At 37.7% G+C, this 21,571-nt stretch overlaps 1 protein-coding gene across 2 annotated transcripts in view; it reads right to left on the minus strand.

Annotated features, from left to right (window-relative positions):
* Positions 1-19,166, minus strand: part of LOC121430514 (GREB1-like protein) — a 55,020-nt gene extending 35,854 nt beyond the window's left edge. For both annotated transcript variants that reach the window (XM_041627796.1, XM_041627795.1), the window contains exons 1-6: positions 19,074-19,166; positions 7,841-7,984; positions 4,798-5,140; positions 3,644-3,909; positions 2,345-2,521; positions 1,237-1,413 (exon numbers count right to left, since the gene is read on the minus strand). In XM_041627796.1, coding sequence (XP_041483730.1) covers positions 1,237-1,413; positions 2,345-2,521; positions 3,644-3,909; positions 4,798-5,140; positions 7,841-7,970 — 1,093 coding nt within the window. In that variant the 5' untranslated portion in view covers positions 7,971-7,984; positions 19,074-19,166. The remainder of the gene's footprint in view (positions 1-1,236; positions 1,414-2,344; positions 2,522-3,643; positions 3,910-4,797; positions 5,141-7,840; positions 7,985-19,073) is intronic.
* Positions 19,167-21,571: the final 2,405 nt, after the last annotated feature.

A 21,571-nucleotide genomic window follows, 5' to 3' on the forward strand; every position in this document is an offset into this window, starting at 1 on the left:
AAGAGGTTATATAAAGAACAAATTAAGAACATTCATACAATAATTACAATAATTATAATAATGTGTTGTGTTAAACACACCACTTCATGTATTGACTAGTCAAGTCTGTATACACTCAAAAACAAGCTTCTCTTTTTAGAAATAGCTTTTACATTATAAGAGGCACAGATCATAAGCTTTGCACAATCTGGTATGACAAATTACTTGAACCTAAGACAATTATTTCGAATTGTAGCTGAGGTTGAAGTTGCAGTTATGTTGTTGTTATTTTGTTGCTATTTTTGTTATTGTTATTATCATTATCATCGTCATCATCATTAATACTACTGCTATTATTATCATTAGTATCATTACTATTTTTTATTTAATAGAGGTCAAATTAGGCAAAAACTGTACTTCATTATATTTAAGGTCCACTGACTAATTGCAAATAAAAGGCAAAAATTCCATTTTTATTGGACATTGATCAATGGGATGCAGCAAGACATATTTGCAATAAATCGCAAATTTCTGTTGCAAATATAAAACTGATAGATCAATTTTATCAATGGCAAATAGATTTGGGCTTCTTGTTTCAAGAAGCAGATCAACGGCATTTGAGTGCAAGTTTCACATTCACACGGATCATGTGGTCCAGTGGATTAGTCTCCGGACTCTGAAACAGAAGGTCGTTGGTTCGAATCCCAACCATGGCATTAATTTCCTTCAGCAAGAAATTCATCCACAATGTGCTGCACTCAACCCAGGTGAGGTAAATGGGTACCTGGCAGGAATTTATTCCTTAAAACGCAGCACGCGTAACAGCTGCACTGCTAAAGCGGGGTAATTATGCTGCATATACTGTAGAGCGTTTAGAGACTTCTGACAAAGTAAGTATTAAGCGCTATACAAGCAAGTATAATTATAATTATTATAATCGCAAGGTTGTGAGTTTGAATCCCTACTCTGCCATTGTCTCCACTTTGATAAAAAAGGCCCGAGAGTAATTTCTGTCATCTATAAGGTCAGCCACTATGACTGATTGAACTAGACGTAAAATCCCGTTTCCTAGGTAATTGGTTATATACCAGCTTCGCGTTTACCAGCAGACCGCTGTCCTGCCTAGTTCCTACGGGAGTTACCATAAACAGAAACAGAATTACAAGATTTATGATTGATTTTTGGACAAAAAATGGAACTGCAATGGATTACAAGTTTCTTGCGTACCCAATAAGGCAGACGTAACTGTTTCCTTACCTTTCCATGGTATATTAGGTCCCCTGACTAAATGACCCTGCTTGTTGCGGATTATGTAATACTTGAGGTGCTTCTGTTTCTTGGCTTGGGTAGTGAGCTTGAGGTTGATGTGGTGTGAGAACTCTGTAAAGTATCGGAATCCTTTCTCGCCACATCCCACACAGTTACCGCTGAACCCTGAGGGTGTAAGATGCGAAAAGAGAATACTTATATAGTGATAACAATTATCAGGGAGCTACATAACTTTTTAGAAGCACTTGCCCAGTCGGGCAAGTATATTTTCAAATAGTTGGAATATACTTGCCCCAAAATCTATTTCACTTTCCCCAAAAAATCCTTGCAACAAAAATGTTTCACCTCTTCAAAAGAAAGTATTGTGGTTTTATAAACTATTGACCTTTTTCTCTCTTTTGACATGAACTAATCTACCTGCCATGACCAAAATTAGGATCAATATCATATCATATCAACGCTAATTTTGGCCATTCTACTGTAAGAATTTTGCTTGCCCAATTCGGGCAAGTATTTTAGGTTTTTTACTTTAAAACACTTGCCCGACTCTAACTTTTACTTGCCCCGGGCAATCGGGCAAGTGCTTATGTAGCTCCCTGATTATACATATTTTATTGCTCCAAATTGAAATCAGATGTAAAAATCCTCCGAAAATTAAATTGATTGTGGGCCCAGCAGCCACCTAGCGTGCCAGATCAATGTTGCTCTATTACTTAAATTGTTGAAAACTAAACAGCTTCGCAACAATTTTTTTTAATATCATTTGGTCTGATGCAGCCGGGGCTTGAGCTACTGACCTCCTATCATCATCATCTTCACCAGCTCCATCATCATCATCATCACCACCACCACCACCATCATAATCCTCATCAACACCAACACCACCACCAACCCACCATCATCATCAACATCATCATCACTACCACCAGCATCAACATCATCACCATCATCATCATCACCACCATCACCATCACCACCACCATCATCATCACCACCACCACCACCATCATCATCATCATCACCACCACCACCACCACCACCATCATCACCACCACCATCATTACATCCACAAGGTCCCCACCACCCATCAACTCACCTAGGAGAGCAAGGTTAGTATTGGGATCTGGAAGAAACCTTGCATCTACCGCTGCAACCAAGATGTTCTCTGGGAGGTAGGGTGACTTGGTACCGACCAGAACAAAACCCTTGGGGACCTCAATCTGCTTGTCACTGAGCTCCGTAAGACGAATGTCAGATCCAGCCTGACAGAAACCTGTCGAGGGAAGAAAGTTATTTTCAAGTGATGACACATGAACTTTAGTGAGCAGGTAAGGATTTACATGAGAACGATTACAACTGGCAAATTTTGCCCTCATAGCCCAAATTGCCCCTAAAATTCATTATATTGAATTCTTTGGGGCATCCATTTTCTAGAGTTACCCTAAGATCTGCTAGAAACAACATTAAGAAACATTCAAAAAATCAATATTCTACATACTGCAGAATGATCACATTTGCATTAACTGTACCACATATTTACTTGTTCCACACAAAAAGTAGATGTTCTAATCAAAGAAAACAGCCAAAAAAAATCAGCATCACCCTAGCATGCAAAAAATGGCCTACTATAGCTACATTGTAGTTTCAGCCAGACAGTGGGTTTCATCTGCAATTTACATCCTTTATCAACTTTACACTTAATAGTATACAAGCACAGACTAATATTTGACGTTTTTACCAATCATAGAGTGAAGACTAGATGCAAAAGGCTTGTAAAGCCAGCCAAAGTGCATAGTGAATCTAGTCTTCAGATTCTTTAGTATTTTTAATGCACTGTGCGAATCCCAAAAACCATGGGTCTGTGCCTGCACACCCCTGAGGAGGGGGGGCACTCAGTATATAAGGCATAGTGGATATGTGCCACGGAGGGGACCCCCATTTTTACACTCAAATTTCCGTTCCAAGGCATAGCATTTTTGTCTTGAGAAAAAGAACAAAGAACATTTGTAGTTCCGAAACCTGTTCCGAGGACCCTCCTTTTTACAATAAGCCCGCTCCAAGGCCCCCGATTTTTGTCTCGCCCACGGCACACCCCTACCACTTTTTTGGTCGAGTGCCCCCCTCCCCGTGCACACCACCATTACACAATGAGCATTGAAGTTTAGTAGTCTACACATTCACACCAATACAAGCAAGTTTCAATGGGTAGAAGGCTTTAAAGTGCTAGCTAAGCCACTGACCAACTTCTTGGTAGCCCTTGAGAATTCCCAATCTCCCTCCTACGCGCTTCACCTTTTGGAGGATTTTATTGTTTCCTGTGGTCTCAAAAGAGCGCATGGAAGCTCTATCCACCTATTGATAACGATGATTTGCACCAGCAAAACAAGCTACTTACCCACTTCTTGGCACCCCCTCAGTGTAAGAGCACCGTAAAGGAATCCAGAATTCTCAATCTCCTCTCGTCTGTACGAGCCCTCGTCCTTGATGAGCCGGGGCGATGTGGCCCGAGAGGACGACGCAGAGCCCGGTGCCGTGGAGACGGGGGGAGGGATGCTGGCCTGAGAGATGCGGGCCTCCGTGATGGTTCTGGGGGACGACGACGGGGGCTGCTGAATGAGAGGGGGCGGAGGGTGGGTGGGATACTGACCTGGTATGATGAATCTAGTGAAAACAGAAATCAAAAGAGAATACACATCATGGACCCATTGCATATAACTTTTTACCTGAGAAAACTCAGGTTGTTTTTACCGGAGTTTTTACCCTGTGTTAAAGTCAATGGCAGAAATCAGACTAACCTTAGTTTTCAGTTTTTACCAGAGTTTTCTCAGGTAAAAAGTTTTATGAAACAGGCCCCATGTGTCAAGGGGGCCGTTTCATAAAGGAGTTGCAACTGTGGTAACTTTGCCATAATGGCAATTACCATGCAAACAGGGCTCAGCAGCCAATCATAATCAAGGTTTTCATGGTCGTTAAAACAGTTGCAAGTCCTTTATGAAATGGGCCCCTTATCTCAAAGACGTTGCAATCAGGCATCTAACAAAGGGGCCAAGTCTTTGAATCCTTCAAGGAAGAGAGTTACTAATTAAAAATAAATCATTGGTGACATTACCTAAGGGTAGATGCCCTATAGATACGTAGCTTGTTTACATTTTTAAATTCTTTGTTTTAATGGATCATGATGCTTTGGAAAAAAAATCGAATTGCAGGGGGATATTAAATGATGTGTTTGATGATAGATATGAATGCACATGTAAAACCATTTAATTTTTTTTAAATCACATTTTATGGAATATGTATCATCTAATGGGGAGAGTTGCTTGTATGTCATGTCACACAATCAAAACTTTTTTTCAATCAATAATGTCTTTATTTGTTAAACTATATTTTTGATTAACCTTTACTAATGTTTCTTTTAAACTAACTTTACATCAGGTTGAACTTGCCCTTTAAAGTCTTACTCTTGGCACATTTTTTTTTCTTCAATTTTGAATTTGAAAATCAATGTTTACGGGTATCACTAGGTCAGTTGGGTTACAGCCTAAGTCTTACCTCTGTGCCGGAAGATAGGGCGATAGAGGTAACCTCGGGGAAGGCATCATGACTGCGGGGACACCGGGCTGAGGGGGATGTACCACCGATGGGTGCAGTCCTAGGGGGCTAGGCAAGGGTGTCTTTGCATGGGGCGTGGTCAAAGAACCACTCCCGCCCATCCTTGGCTCTAGGGGCGTCTTGGGGGAGGGGGCTGCGGAGGATGGAGCAGAGGAGGTAGCCGTGGACGGTATCGCCTCCTTGTTGTTGTTCTCGCTGGGCAAGGACGCGAGGGAGTCCTTCCGTCGCTTCTGCTCCGAGGAGCTGCCGTGTGGCTCGATGTCACGCACATTGGGCTTGATGTCTTTGGAGGGAAACATGAAAACAGGTGTAAAATATTTGTCTCTTTTAATAAAGACTATGTACCAGAGTGAACTATTGACGCAAATATTCACTACTGAATGATATGCGCCATATAAAAAAGTGGACTTGCCCCAAAAATATTGAGATCTAAGGCATGGTATTATGGATGTACCTAGTCTTTCACCCTCTCTCTCCCCCTCCTTATGTCTATCTCAGGGACTCAGATTTAAGGGGAGCAAGAGCGGATCACTGGATCAATCTCTACTGCTCGCCTTAATCCATTTCAGGTAGAGTGATTTATCACTCACCTATAAAGCAAATTTGATTTTTGGGGACATAAAATGTCAAATGCTGCAATGCAGAAAAAAACTAGAAATCAAGCAACATCATACACAAGTGTATTATTTGTACATTTTACTTCCATGTTGAATCTCTATTCTGGCATCACTAAACCTGAATGTAGAACAAGTGTCAGTCAATGATCAAACTGTTAGAGCCAACCTTGAAAACCTCATTCTCAGTAAAAAAAAAAAATATGTACATTGCAAGCAATAACACACATTTAGAATGAGAAAAATATTGCATATATTCAAGACATCTGATTCTTTTGTCTCCTTTGGTTGTGGGTTGTAACTTTAAATTAATGGCAAGAGATGATCTCTGGCCAAGTCCATGACACATAGCCAAGAGACGGCGGACAGTTATTACCAAGCCAGGATGAAAACAGCAGACAACATTCAAGCGCAGAGACAGCAGACACTTATTATCAAGCCAGGATGAAAACAGCAGACAACATTCAAGCGCACAAAACTGTGTGGAGAGCACCTCTCGGAAGAGTAAGTTTAGTGTTTAATAAACTGGCTTATTCCATTCCAGTATGTTCTTGGCTTCACTCTTTCTACTTCCTATTCCAACATATGCTTTATCATCTTTCATGAGAAAGATTTCATTTTACATCACATTGTTTCATTGCTAATGTCATGAATTGTGTTCATCCACTGTGATCAGATGTATATAAAATTGCATTGTAATCAAGCAAGACTAAGTTTTACGTGAATACAGTTTTAATTTCACCAGTGTAGAGTGTTCTCGAAATTATGTGTAAAGTGTCACAATTTCATTAAAATTATTTTTCCTTCTGATAGGAAGCTGCCAGACAAGATAGACCCCTGGATAGGCCTTCATGCAACACTAGTGGAAATGAGAGACTTTTGAAAATAAACAACATTACAAACCCTTCAAAATGTTTGTGATTAAAAACAATCTTTGAATAACATTTATTCTGTAAATATCTGACAAAAAAAATCAGGTCTGTAGATGAATGTATCCAGAGTTGGGGGGTAGGGAGTGGTGGGTAAGCTCTCTGAACTGCTAGTATCTCGCTTTATGTCCATGAAATGAAAAGATACCTGATAAAATCATATGGCTATGATTACTTTGGTGTCACTCATCTTCACTCACCTTGATATTCAGTGCACATGCATCCGTGTATGTTATGATTAAGTGTTTATAGCAATACCACTACTGCTGCTGCTGCTACAACTGTTTTTGTTATAGTAAACCATTATGTTTTGTATTCCACATGATTTCCGGTGGTAGGGCCACTTACCCTGAACATGACAGTGTACAACATTATGTACACATGTCATGTCTATGGAATTCACATAAGTTATGTGCGTGAATAAAGTTAGGTGCTTATGCACAAAAATTGATGTTCAGGTCTTTGATATTGCTGCTATTTCTGAACCAATTTTTCTCAAATGTCAATGTATGAAATTAATCAAATTAGTACACTTAAGTAATTTTCATTTCAGCTACCAAGGTAGTTCAATTTCCCTCTTTTCCAGTACTGAACTTCCCCTTTAAATGTTTGGAGGTCTTGATAAAGGGATGAAATGTGTTGGGCTGTTTTATATGAAGGATATTAATGAATGAAGGAGTTGATCTCTGATGACATTATGTTTCTGTCACTGTATACATTAGAAGCCCTGAATTACCAATGTCAAGACTACAATCAGCAAAGTGAGCCTCATTCCCCATATGGAAATAAAAATGTTTGTTTACATGTATATTTCATGTTTTACAGTATATTCCTCCATCCATTTTATAAATCAGACCAACAAAAAAATCCCTTTGCACAGTGTACATGTCAAAGAACCCTTTGCAGTGCTCCCTACCACATCCCTTAAAGGTTTCAGGAGTTTTTATTGCTCCCCTAATTATTAAACCTAGTCCCTGCTTTCTCTCTTTCCCTCATTCTACTTCTCACTCTCTCCCTTTCTCTATCCATCTCTCATCAGGCTTGCTACATGTATTTCTTTTAATTTCTATTCACTTTCAAATCACAGACATTGTGTACAATGTACATGGGGATAGGTTGTGATAGTTGCGTGAGACAGAGATTTGAGGGGATGAACAAGAGTCCAAAATGCTTGAGTCTCACGCATAATGCGTGAGACTTGGTAGCTCTGAAATCAGAATTAAATTTGAGCTGATGTTTTTACCTTTATCAAGATAAAATTGGGAGAAAACGGACTGAGGTGTACAGCTGCAATTGATCTCAGAATGATGGTAATTTTGAATTCTCATATTTTTTTGTTTTTTTTTACTTTTTTCTTCAGCTGATTTAGGACTCATATTATTTTCTACTCCAAACTTATAAATTCCCAACCCTACAATTAATTTTGAGATGAGGTCTTACCTTTATCAAGATAAAGTTGGGAGAAAACTGGTTGAGGTGTAGCTGCACTTGACCTCAGCGACTGCTCAATTGACATGTGGAGGGCCGCTTCGAAGCGGGACGATTTCAACTGACCTTGAGAGTTCCCCATCGTGCTGGGCAACACTGTTAAGTATAACAGATTTAATAATAACAATATTTTAGATTTATAAACTTACAGTGTATAATACATGTAGTCAAAAGACATGTGCTTAACAAATATTACTAAATTATGACTTTAAACCTAATTTAAACTATCCATTAAACCTGAACCTTAAACTAAAATATGTCAGAAAAATTATAAATTAAATCAATACATAAAAGTCACATAACTGATAACAACTAACAATATATGTACTATATTGAACATATTAAACATTATTTAGAAAATAACTAAGTTTTGAGAAGCGATTAAATATGGAAAAGGATGGTGCAGTTATACGTCATGACTTTCTTATTTTACATCCGATTTTGATGAAGTTTTCAGTGTTATGCTTGATGGAATTTTCTCTTTTTATTCAAATCAACTTTTTGTTGGGGTGGACTTGTCCTTTAACGGTAGAGAATTACAGAGTACAGTGGCAGATAAGGAAAGGGCTCTTCGACTGTATTGTATTGGTGGAGGGAACAGTGAGGATGATCTAAGGTTACATGTATGTCTTGGTTTATACGGTTCTACATGTATGAGTTCAATCATAGAGGTACCAAAACAGAGGGGAAAAATCGTCATTATTTGATAGCAGCTCATTGTCCCAAAACACATAACAGGCTATTGATGGTAGGATTGACTTGATAAATCATAAAAAGCAAGTGTAAAATCAATCACCAAATGTTGGGCTACATGGCCCATAATGTATAACATTGCAAGATATTGTTCCCTAAAAGGCCTGCTCGATATTCACCCCGGGGAGGCCACTTACATGTACATTGGTGAGGGGATACCATGCGCGACCAAAAAAACACGTAAAAAGGATGTCTTTTTTATGATAGGGCACGTTACGTATGAAACGTGATAAGGGTTTCAAAAACACAAAAATAATGAAAAAGGGTATCTATTTCACTAAGAAAATTACGTGTTTAGGGTCGAATTTGCGGGGATGATAAAACAAAATTAAAATGTTTTATAAAGGATGTCCTTTTTTGCCCCAAAACTTTGTGTTTAGAGTCCGATTTGCACGAGGTGTAGAAGGTGGGGTCGTACTAAACCAAATTAGGTAAAGCGACGACCGAAGGACCCGTAACAATAAAACATTCCTGTACTTGTTAAGGGGTTCATTTCAGGGAATATTTGCCAAGAGTATCGTTTTGTTTCCAATACTTGTTAAGGGTAGGGTTTCACACACCAATACTTGTTGAGGGGTGCATTTTCAGAATATGGAAATTATGTGTTTAGGGTGCTTTTCGAGACCCCATGGTCGCGCATGGTATCCACTCGTGAATGGAAGTGGCCCCCCTGGGATATTCACACAGGTAAAATTTCAAGCACAATTAAACTAAAGCACACTTTTCATGGAATGGGGCACAAACATCTTACAGTTTCAAAAGTGTTGGATTTTTTTTTTTCACTGAAACTTTTCATTACAAACTGCTATAGATGAGGAACACTGACTTTGAAAATAAAAGTATATTGGAAGAGTTGGAACTTTTTTTTATTTCCTTAAAATGACTCAAGACAATGTTTGGACATGTATTTGGCAGCATTCCATGGCCAGTATCTGAGACTAATGTTCTACTAGTCTTGATATGAGCCCCATTGCACAAAAGTTACTATTATGGTAATTACTTTGCCATCCAGTGGTAACTATATACCATGGTAACACTGATCAACAGCCAATCAAAATCAAGGATTCCATGAAAGTTACCATTGGAAGGCAAAGTTATCATACTTTTATGCAACAGGCCAAGGACGTTAGTAGTATTTGTTAGGAAATTCCTACACTCACTCATCACATATATAGGCCTACACACTAAAATGCTCAATCCTCTGACTATTCACTCTGTCCTACGGATTGAAATTGGTTTGAAAGTTACTGTTGAAAGTATACTGTGAACAACAAGGAGTGTGTGGTTTCTCAAACATATAACCACCTGGGACTAATGTCCAGATCTAGACCAATACTTCTACGGTACCACTACCAGCAGATCCACTCCATAAAGAGTGTACAGTACATGTAGATGACATTAAAGGGGAATGAAACCTTTGGAACAAATAGGCTTGTGTAGAAATAGAAAAAATCAAAGAATAAGAATAAAGAAAGTTTGAGAAAAATCGGACAAATAATGAGAAAGTTATGAACATTTAAATATTGCAATCACTAATGCTATGGAGATCTTCCCATTGGCAATGCGACAAGGATGTGTGATGTCACTGATGAACAACTTTCCCTTTGGTGGATTATAAAATACCCTCAAAATGTCTCTGTTTTTTCTTATGATGATACAAACTCTTTATCCCTGATGTATTCTTAAAAAATATGTATTACATGCCCTCATGTAGAAAGAACACAATGATCTATGGATGTGATAAAAAAGGCAATTCAAGTGAAATATACAGTATACTAAAGTTATGGGGAGAGTTGTTCACAAGTGACATCACACATCTTTGTCGCATTGCCAATTTGCTATCTCCATAGCATTAGTGATCGCAATATTGAAATGCTCATAACTTTCTCATTATTTGTCCGATTTTTCTCAAACTTTTGTTGATCTGTTTCTTTGATTTTTCTGTTTTCACACAAGCTACATGTATCTTGTTCCAATGGTTTCATTCTCCTTTAAGGAGTCTGAGTGGTAGACTAGCACATCAAGCCATGAAAAAAGGCCAGGGTCCCCCCAAAACTGCGCTATTCACTGCACAGAATCAATAGAGGGCTGGATGCCTTTTTTGTCAGGGGAACAAAAGCAGTAACTGTAAACCGAACTGCCACACTGAACCACATTTCGCAGTGGCCTTGAAGTACAATGCAGCTGTTTAATGAGGCATTCTGACTATTGACCACTTGACCAATTCAGTCGCTTGACCAATAGCCATCCTGCTTCCCTTTTCCTTCCTTTTGAACGTCCACTCAGGCGTTTATGCTGGCATCTGAAAGTATTCTGCCCAGACAATACACTGGCCTGTTGTGACCATGGAGGCTGGGTTTTGTGCAATATACAACTATTTCGTGTGTATAGGGACTACATGTTGAAAAGAAAATTTTCTAGTATTCATTACTGCGAAACATGGTCAGAGGTCCCTAATGTTCTCAAAGCTTAGCATTTTAGCAATTAAAGCCGAACATTCTTTTTAGGATTGATGGCATTGACTACAATGCACAATCAATCGTAAAAACCAAGCGTACAATCAATTTTGTTCAAGTCACGCGGCTCAGGATTGATTGTAAGACATGCTTCACAAGTCTCACGCATTAGGGACTTCTGCTGCCCCCCCCCCACCCCCAATCTTTTTCCCACATTTGTATCATGTGCTGAATCGGGATTCTCTGCCTAAAATCTCACATTTCAACTCGGCATCTCTGGATTACCAGTAAATATATACGACTTCCCATGTGTTTTACAAACATTTTAGATTTTCAGAATCACAAATTATGATTTTTTTTTTAAGACAAAGCAGCCTAATAAGTTAACTCGGCATAGGAAATATCTACACGAGGTTGACTGATTTGGCCATCATGACGACCCAACTCAACCAGCTAAGTTTCCCCCAAGGCTGTTGCATGCTTTTGGGTGACCACCTTTCCTTAAAGGACAAGTCCACCCCAACAAAAACTTGATTTAAATAAAAAGAGAAAAATTCAACAAGCATAACACTCAAAATTTAATCAAAATCGGATGTAAAGTTATGGCATTTTAAAGTTTCGCTTATTTTCAACAAAAAAGTTGTATGAACGAGCCAGTTACATCCAAATGAGAGAGTTGATGACATCACTCACTATTTCTTTTGTATTTTATTATGAAATATGAAATATTTTTATTTTCTTGTCATTGTCATGTGAAATGAAGTTTCATTCCTCCCTGAACACATGGAATTTCATTATTTTAACATTTTGTGCTTCAGGCAATGAGGTCCTAATCATCAAATTCATAAAAATTGAAAATATGATAATTGCTCATGCCTCATTGCACAATAAAAGAGTCCCTTGAAGTGAAAGTAATAGCCAAAAATATTCAGCAAATGCTCCAATTTAAAAAAAAAATATAATTTCCTAGTTCATAATCCGAGTCAAATTGATTGTACAAATACTGTCTCAATAGCAGAATCAAACTTAAACCAAAAGCTTCAGTCTTTATTTTGTTAGTTGTTACGCTGGGCTGTCTTGCTCATTTTTTTTAAGGCCAATGCTTAAAAAAATCCTCTAAACAGACAGATTTCAAATCAAAATAAACTATACAATACAGTAATTTATGTAATTTTTACTTTTTAAAGGTCAAGCCCACCTCAGAAAAAAAATCAATAGAGAAAAATCAGACAAGCACAATGCTGAAAATTTCATCAAAATCGGATGTAAAAGAAAGTTATGACATTTCAAAGTTTCGCTCATTTTCAACAAAATAGTTATATGAACGAGCCAGTTACATCCAAATGAGAGAGTCGATGACGTCACTCACTCACTATTTCTTTTGTTTTTTATTGTTTGAATTATACAATATTTCAAATTTTTACGAATTTGATGATTAGGACCTCCTTGCATGAAGCACAAAATGTTAAAATAATGGAATTCCACGTGTTCAGGGAGGAATGAAACTTCATTTCACATGACAATGATGAGAAAATAAAAATATTTCGTATAATAAAATACAAAAGAAATAGTGAGTGATGTCATCAACTCTCTCATTTGGATGTAACTGGCTCGTTCATATAACTATTTTGTTGAAAATAAGCGAAACTTTAAAATGCCATAACTTTCTTATTTTACATCCGATTTTGATTAAATTTTGAGTGTTATGCTTGTTGAATTTTTCTCTTTTTATTCAAATCAAGTTTTTTTTGGGGTGGACTTGTCCTTAAAACTTGGTGGTAAACCACATACTAATATAATAGAAATGTATACTACATATGTTTAACCACCAGTTGAGAGAGTGACTTTTCTATTGACTCCTGTACTGTGTTCAATATCCCTTGTACTCTTTGCACACCATCTGTTTTGGGTTTGTTTGTTTTTTCTTCTTTTTTTGTTGTTGCTACAAATAAATACAGATGAATAAACAAAATTGCCATTCCATTGCATTATGCATAAATAAAACTCTATTAAGAATTACTTAACTTTGATATTTGACAATGTATTACTTTATAGGCCTAATTACAGTGTACAAAGAAATGAAATCCTGGAGATATTTTATTTCATAAAAACTAAAGTACCGGAAATGTCTGCATAACTGGTGTTAAAAGATTAAATTAGTTTTAACAATTGTGAAATTTTATCTGTTTAGGTAATCAAGCTTTAATTTATTGAAAACAGCATTTACTGATAGGGTGTTCCATCCCAAGAGTGGTAAATAAATTAATATAAAAAAAACAGAAACAATAATCTGAGACTTTTGGTTTGACCTTACTACCCCCCCCCCCCCCCCCTCCTCCCAAGCTTTCTAAGTTCATTTCCCATTCAACTGTCCCAAATTTGAGTATTATACATATAGTGCATGCTGTTGAGTTCAATATACCATAATATGAGTGTCCATAGATTTCAAATTTCTCGCGTGCGTTTATATTTCAACGAGGCCGTAGGCCAAGTTTAAATATAAACACACAAGAGAAATTTGAAATTTATGGATACGAATGATATTGTATATTGAACGATAATAAGCATGTACTATGCGTTATATGAGATGGGAACACAAAATTGTAATCAATTGATCACCTTATGAGGTTTTGTACACAAGCTACCGTGCAGAAATTGCCGGTATATGCCACGATCGTGGCCATATACCGGATTACGAAATTGCAATTGACCAATCAGAAGCCTTCTCTCATACCACCCATCTTATATAATAATTTAGTAAACCTTGATTAGTAATCCCTTTCAGCAGCTTCAAAGCTATCCCGGGATGAAAACATTCTGTGTATCAGTGCGAGGTGCCATGGTGAGGTAATTTGAAATTTCACTTTAAACTTGGGTGTGCACCATGCAAATAAAAACTGCCTCTTGGTTTACAGCATAAGAGACCCAACAGGAGGCTGCATCGCACAGATACAGTTGAGGCCAGAAGTTTACATACACCCAGGAAATTCAAAGAAAAGCTGACATTTGTCAAACGTCATAGAATTTACTCTATCTTATAAAATATTTGTGCTATCATGACAAATTTGATATCAAATTAATGAGTATGTCATGCCCCTTCATCACATTGCTTTGTCACCAGGAGATGAAAAATATTTAGGTGAAAATTTTTCCCAAAAAATCTTCATATTTTAGACGAATTAAAAATAAAAACTTGACAAAAACATTTCATATTTGTGCTAGTTACTTCTCAAAACAAACATTTCAGATTACACATTTTTGTTCAGTGGTGACAAATCATGATAGAAAATGTAATATAAATCATAGATTTGACATTATATATTTTATGAAACGATGTTTGAAAATATAAAAACTAACAATAGAATACAATGGCATTAATATTACTTTTTTTCTTCAAAGAAAATTCCACCTGAAATATACTTTGATCTCAACGGTATTCCAATCATGTGGAAGAGCTCAATATGCTCTTTCATTTGATACCAAATTCTTCATGGTAGTATTTATATTATTGAAGATATAGTAAATTTAATGATGTTTGGCAAGTGAACAAATTTCACTGAATTCCATGGGTGTATGTAAACTTTCGGCCTCAACTGTATATAGTGGTGCGGCCTCTCTAAATATGGACTGCTGCCCGCCCCCAATCTTTTTCTCACACATGCATATTAATGAAACAAGGCTTTTCTTGTGGCTTGCACTTGCTTTTGGAATCGAGTCTAAAGATCTTGGAATGCCCAGTTTACAACAAAAAAAATGTCACAATTAAGTTGTTTCTTTTACCTTAATAAGGTACATATTACATATACCACTGCTGATGCACAGGAATTGTGATTGCTTGTGTGCTTTTCCTTGTGCAGAGCTAAAAAAAGGGGGAACTCCCCATATCAATATGTCATTTTTTTCCTTAGCTCTGTGTGCACAATTTAAAGTAGAAATATATTGAAAATCGTAAAAATGGAGAATCGTATATCACAATAAAGGAGAAAATAAGGAGAACACGATGGTGTACATCATTTATAATGGGGACCGATGAAACTCAGTTAATTTATAGTTTAAAGTTCTCTCTCTGAATGCTTCGAACACGCAGAATTACGTCCGCGAAATTGGGGATTTTTTCTGACGTCACTGTCTGTACGAGAGGCGTGATTGGCTCTCCCACGTGAAGCTCCACTTGCATGCAAAACCTGTTGCAAGGGTACATTTTCTCCACATTGTCACTGAATACTTCGATCCCGAAATGAAAGAAAACCCAGAATTTTATCTAGATTTGGATTTTCAAATTGATGATTTTGAGATGAAGAGAATGATGATGAAGTGAACAACACAGTGACGTAGTTGGAGGTAAATTGGGGAAATTACGCCGATGATGATGATGAAAATTCAACTTGCAACACGATCACAAGTGAAGTCATGTACATGCCGATTCGCTATACCAATTCATGCTGCTGGAAGTACTAGCTACACCGCGCGGGCCAAATTGAATTCATGCTGAACATGAATAACCACATCCAGACAGAGTCTATCATAAGAAGGAAAATAATGATATAACTGTACTTACAAACAAGTGAATAATCCGAACCTGAAGGCAAATCAACACAACGAATAGCAGCAGACGATATGCACGAACGATAAACTTCATGTGACTGGGATAGATTGTCACTCGTTCTGTTAGATGTAATTTGTAACTCATTAATTTGACAAAATTACGAAACTCGGGGAATTATTTATATATAAAAAATATAGTAACATCTCTCATTATTTTTTTGTATTCCGATAAAACCTGTTTTGAAGGGAATCGTTGAGGTAAACTAAAATTACATGTAAAAGATCATCCCCAACATGCGTAGCTTGTATGTACGGTCATTGCAAACAAACCATCTCAAACATGCACGTATTCCTTCCTTGCTCGCCTTGCTGATTGAGAGCTGTGCAACACGTGCATAGATCTATTCTCTCAGTCTCAGCATGGAGCTATTAACAATACGGCATGTGTTGTTGTGATGGTTTGTTTACGATCACATAATGTTACGCACGATGGGATGATCTTTTACATCTAATTTTAATTTACCTCGATGTTTTCCTTCAAAACAGGTTTTATCGTAATTCAAAAAATGATAAGAGATGTTACTATATTTTTATATAGATAAATAATTCCCCGAGTTTCGTAATTTTGTCAAATTAATGAGAAAAGTTACATCTAACAGAACGAGTGACAATCTATCCCAGCCACATGAAGTTTATCGTCAGTGCATATGCCATATCGTCTGCTACTATTCGTTGAGTTGATTTGCCTTCAGGTTCGGATTATTCACTTGTTTGTAAGTACAGTTATATCACTATTTTCCTTCTTATGATAGACTCTGTCTGGATCGATGTGGTTATTCATTTTCATGGATTTAATTTGGCCCGCGCGGTGTAGCTAGCACTTATAGCAGAAGCTGCATGAGTTGGTAGCGAATCGGCATGTACATGACGTGATCGTCAGGCAAGTTGAATTTTCATCATCATCATCATCGGCATAGTTCCCCCAATTTACCTCCAACTACGTCACTGTGTTGTTCACTTCATCATCATTCTCTTCATCTTTAAAATCATCAATTTGAAAATCCAAATCTAGATAAAATTCTGGGTTTTCTTTCATTTCGTGATAGAAGTATTCAGTGACAGTGTGGAGAAATCGTACCCACGCAACAGGTTTTGCATGCAAGTGGAGCTTCACGTGGGAGAGCCAATCACGCCTCTCGTACAGACAGTGACGTCATCAAATTCCAGTCAATTCAGAGACCGATGCGAGGCATATTTCGGAGGGGCATTTTAGCGTTTTTTAATCGGCGATTTTCACCTTTTTGTATTATTTTCGATATTTTTGAATGACCCACTGATAATCCCCACATCATTACCTTTCCATTGATATATAATAAGACCACATTTATAATCAATATATTTCTCCTTTAAAAAAAAACATACACTAGCAATAGCAATTCCTGCGCGAAAGAGACCGAACGCTGATCTGTTAATTTTTTTTAAAGGGTAAAGCAGCTAAATTTATGATTTGATGCTACAGACACGGACCAGGAAGAGAAGTACGTATAGAATTTAGAAACGAGCTTGTTTGAGGTGGGTGCATAATTTTCATCTTTTTCCCCCCATTTTTGGGGAGGTGTTTTAAGGTATGATGGTGGGCCCCAAGTCTGCGCACCTAACAATTTGAGTTAAGATTTAACATGAACTTCTTCTTATTTCAAAAAATCTCTTGGTTAATAGTGTTTCTTATATTATTAAAAGTAAGTGTACCAAATTTCTTATTAAAAAATGAAAGGAAATATAGGATTTTCTTGAAAAAACATGGGGCAGTCATTTTCAGATTGAAAAAAAATGGTACCCCATGTCTGCGCACTCTTTCACTTTGCACACGTTTCGGGGATTTTGATGAAAAAGGCTGCATTTTGAGGCCGTCACATGAAATGCCCTGAATTCATTATTTTTCCACCATTTTGAGTCGGATATTTTTATGAATACGTGTCTATGTAGTGCATGTACTATGTGTAAAGTTCGTGCTCGTTGCGTATCTTCTGTAACTAAAATCGCGCAGATACGCGGGTGTGCAGACTTAGGAGACCGCGCAGACATGGGGGAACTGACCATACATTAACATTTGTGGTCTCAAGCATCACGATATTCCAAACACGTGCTAAGAAACTGGGTTCCATCAGCAGTAGAGGCGCACGGCCAATATTGGAGACTGTCTCCAATGTGGGAGATTATCTCCAATATCAGAGACTTTTGTGAAGAATTTGGGTATCCAATTTCAGAGACAGTCTCCAGTTTTGGAGACCAATTTCCTTTGTTTACATTTGCGGCAAAAGGATTACCTTGGCGGCAAATAAAAATGTGATAAGCAGATTCCTCATGAAAAATTACCCCTTTTCACCGTCTACTTTAAAAATTCACCGTCTACTTTTGTTTTGATAAGGATTTTTGTTGTCAATCACACACAAAACAAATGGGCTTCTGACCTCAGTGAGACAAAATTTTGGGTGGAAAAAATCATGCTTTTGTTGGTGTTGTTTCTTTTGTCCTTTTGCAAAGCAAGTCTCCAATGTGGGAGATTGTCTCCCCTATTGGAGAGAGTCTCCCATATTGGCCGTGCGCCTCTACTGATCAGGAAAAGCTGGCGGCAGCCCACTAAGACAGTCTAAGTTAGTCTTACTGCAACGCGCCTAGTATACCCAGTTGTTGTGTATCCGGACGGGTTGTGTGTCCGGACGATCAATTTTAGAATGTCTTTGGAAAAAAATTACAAGCGAAGTTTCATCAATTATTAGTACAAAATGTTAGGAAATATTATAAAGAACAAAACAGAAAATTATTAGAAGTAATGAATTCAAATTTTTAGTGTAATCCACAGAAAAAAAAGAAGGCTTCAAAAAGATAAAGTGTCCGGACACCCGACCCCCCATCCTATATCTAGCCAAGACTAAGAAGAGTAACGTTAGACATGTGATATTATTGACATTGTAAATAACCATCTCGATCATGCTGATGACATTTCTTTCAGACTCAGTGCAATTAATGATGACTGTGAGTAGGTCGTGAGGATGTTTTGGAGTTTGTTTTGTGATGCATAAATAAGTTAGACTGTCTTGACTTGACACACCCCCACCCCCTCCCACACACACACAGCCCTGGTTGATCAAGTGGGTAATAAACAAGTGCTAACTAGCCACAAACTAACGTGTGTGTAATGGCAGATAGGACGGCAGTGTTTAGCTCGTAATCAAGGACAACAACAAAAGATTGAGATGAGTCGATGAATCGGGTCGTGAATTGAACCGCCGTTCACAGGCAAATCTCATCTTTTCGCAACAGATATCACGATCAAACTCTCCACACACTAATAATCTTGTCCATGATCATTGCAGAATCACACATTTAGCAGTAAAAATGGTTGAATTTTAAGGTAATTTCAAACTTACCCACTCGGTCCGGTGATATGGAGTCGCCTACACACAGGACAAGTGTGAATCCCAGGATCGTCTAGACGGATTCGTGACGTCAGGGTACGCCGGGTCCAGATCGGACCAGACGTCCCTTGTGGCGGGCATAATACTTATATTGAGGGGGAAATCTGCCATCTGTATAGAAGGGACGAGATTAAACTCTAAAAATATCAACTTCATACTTGTATAAGAGGGAAAATATTGCCAATTTATAACATAAAAAAAAGTAATTAATTTTTACAATATATCTTAGATTGAGAATGATTGTATCATTTGACTGTTTTATGTTTTCATTCGTGCCCCTCACTCGATTTCCTAAAATGAACGCTCCTCGCAGTTCCGAAAAACCACAAAGTGCCTTTCAATGATATTCGACGTACGAGAGCAAAGGCTGTTCAAGAGCTATACACTGGAGCTATATTGAAACACACCTCCGAGAAAAGCCTGTTGTTGAATCCCTGTTTGAATCACCCCGCCGGATACCAACAACGAGGAAAATTTGTGTTTATGCCCGGATTTTATGTTGTTGATTGATCAATGTTACATAGATGGGTATTGGGGGGTTTTGGGAAACAAATTCGGCTTAATTGCCACATTGACGAACTTGGACAACTTTTAAATGTATCCAAACCATAAAGATATATCATAGAGCTATTAGCTGTTAGCTCCATGGATATATACTAATAATTGGTAATCAAATAAGCATAATATCGGCCTTGGAATGGAACGCAATTCGGGTGCAATATTGCATCAACTGCCATGGTTTGTTGGTTTTCATCTCTTCTCAGTATTTCAAAATTTGTCTTGAATATCTTATTTAGCACAACTTTCAAGTTGATCATCATATGGGATAAAAAAATTAATAAAATATTTCTTTATTCATCTTTTAAATACCTGAAAATGTGAATCCAAACGCGCAACTATTATTTTTAAAGTAGGCCTTCACAGCAAAAACTGTGGTGTTAACCGGTGTACATAGAGGACCACACCAGTTATTTTACACCGGTGTTAATTTGGTGGTGTTAGTTTTACACCAATATGTGTTATTACAACACCTTTGGTCATTACATTTACACTCTTTGGTGTTATGTTCAATCTTTAGGGTGTAGTTTTAACACCTCAGCGTGTGATCCACTATTAACACCAATTGGTGTCAGTTTTAACACCACAGTTTTTACAGTGTTATATGATAATAAATATGATAATAGATAAATAAATGAAAATAAATAAATAAAAAAATCGACCACATAGAAAACAAAGATATATAAAATAATAGGACCTATATGCGTATGCAATTCCTATTCATGCCGTCAAGTGCTCTAAAATATTCAAATTCGAGCATTTTCTTGTTCGGTCGCTACACTCACCACGTCACATAACATCTAAATGCAGGTGCTCTATTCAAATGCGAGTACAGCGAGTGAATAATCCCGTGCCACAACAAAGCGGCATGGCTGCTTCTTCTTTTTTTCAAATTTCACCCAACACGAAATATAATGCCGTAAAATTCAAGTTTTGGCTTTAGATTTGTCTTTTTTTCAAAAACGCTGTTTTTTATTCTTTATGATAAATCTTTTCTTTTTAGTGGTTCGATATATTCTCAGAGGCGTAGCTACGGGGGGGGGCCTGGGGGACACGTGCCCCCCTGAGATTTGGTGTGCCCACACAGGTGCCCCCCCCCCCTGAAATAATTGGCAGAGCATAAAAAAGGGGAGAAAGAGAAAAAGAAAAAAGGAAAAGAAGAAGAAAGACAGAAGAAAAAATAAGAGGAGGAATACGAGTGAATGAAATAGTGTGAGGGGGAGACTTGCCAAAAAATATTTCATGTTACTATATAAAATTTTTGATTGCGCTTCGCGCCAGAATTGCCTGTTCGATGAGATTCATATCTTGCTCAGTAGGCTGATATGGAACAAGTTTTGAAGTCAATATACATAACACATATTTTAGCTCAGACATCGAGCTTTCATTATTTTCATTTACAAATTTAAGTGCTCTGTAAAATGTCCGTTTTGTGGTCTACAGATCAGCATTTTAAGCTCACGCTGCGTGGTCACATTGTTTGATTAGCCAAGTTACTATTGTCCAGGCGCGTACGCAGGATTTTTGAAAGGGGGGGTTTTCGAGCTGATTTTTTTTTTAAATCTCCCGCCCAGTCTCTAAAAAGTGATGAGCGGGGGGGGGGCGTGATGATTTTTTTTCAGCGCTGCAAATAAGACAATAACATTTAAGTGGGGATGGGGTATGTAACAGTGCGGTCATGACCCGCGAGCGAGCAGAAATGTTCTCGTTTTTGCGTTGAAAACATAGCCTTTTTGTCAATAGTTTGTTGGTATCATAGTCGATGCTACATGTCCTTCGGATCGTAGCACTCATGATATGGCCTTGATCAGAACTCTAAAAACTTGAGAAATGTCATGAATAATTACGAGCGAGCGGAGCGAGCGAGCCGAAATGTTTGCGTTTTTCCGTCA

This window comes from Lytechinus variegatus, chromosome 17, assembly GCF_018143015.1.
Source record: "Lytechinus variegatus isolate NC3 chromosome 17, Lvar_3.0, whole genome shotgun sequence".
Taxonomy (NCBI): Eukaryota; Metazoa; Echinodermata; class Echinoidea; order Temnopleuroida; family Toxopneustidae; genus Lytechinus; species Lytechinus variegatus.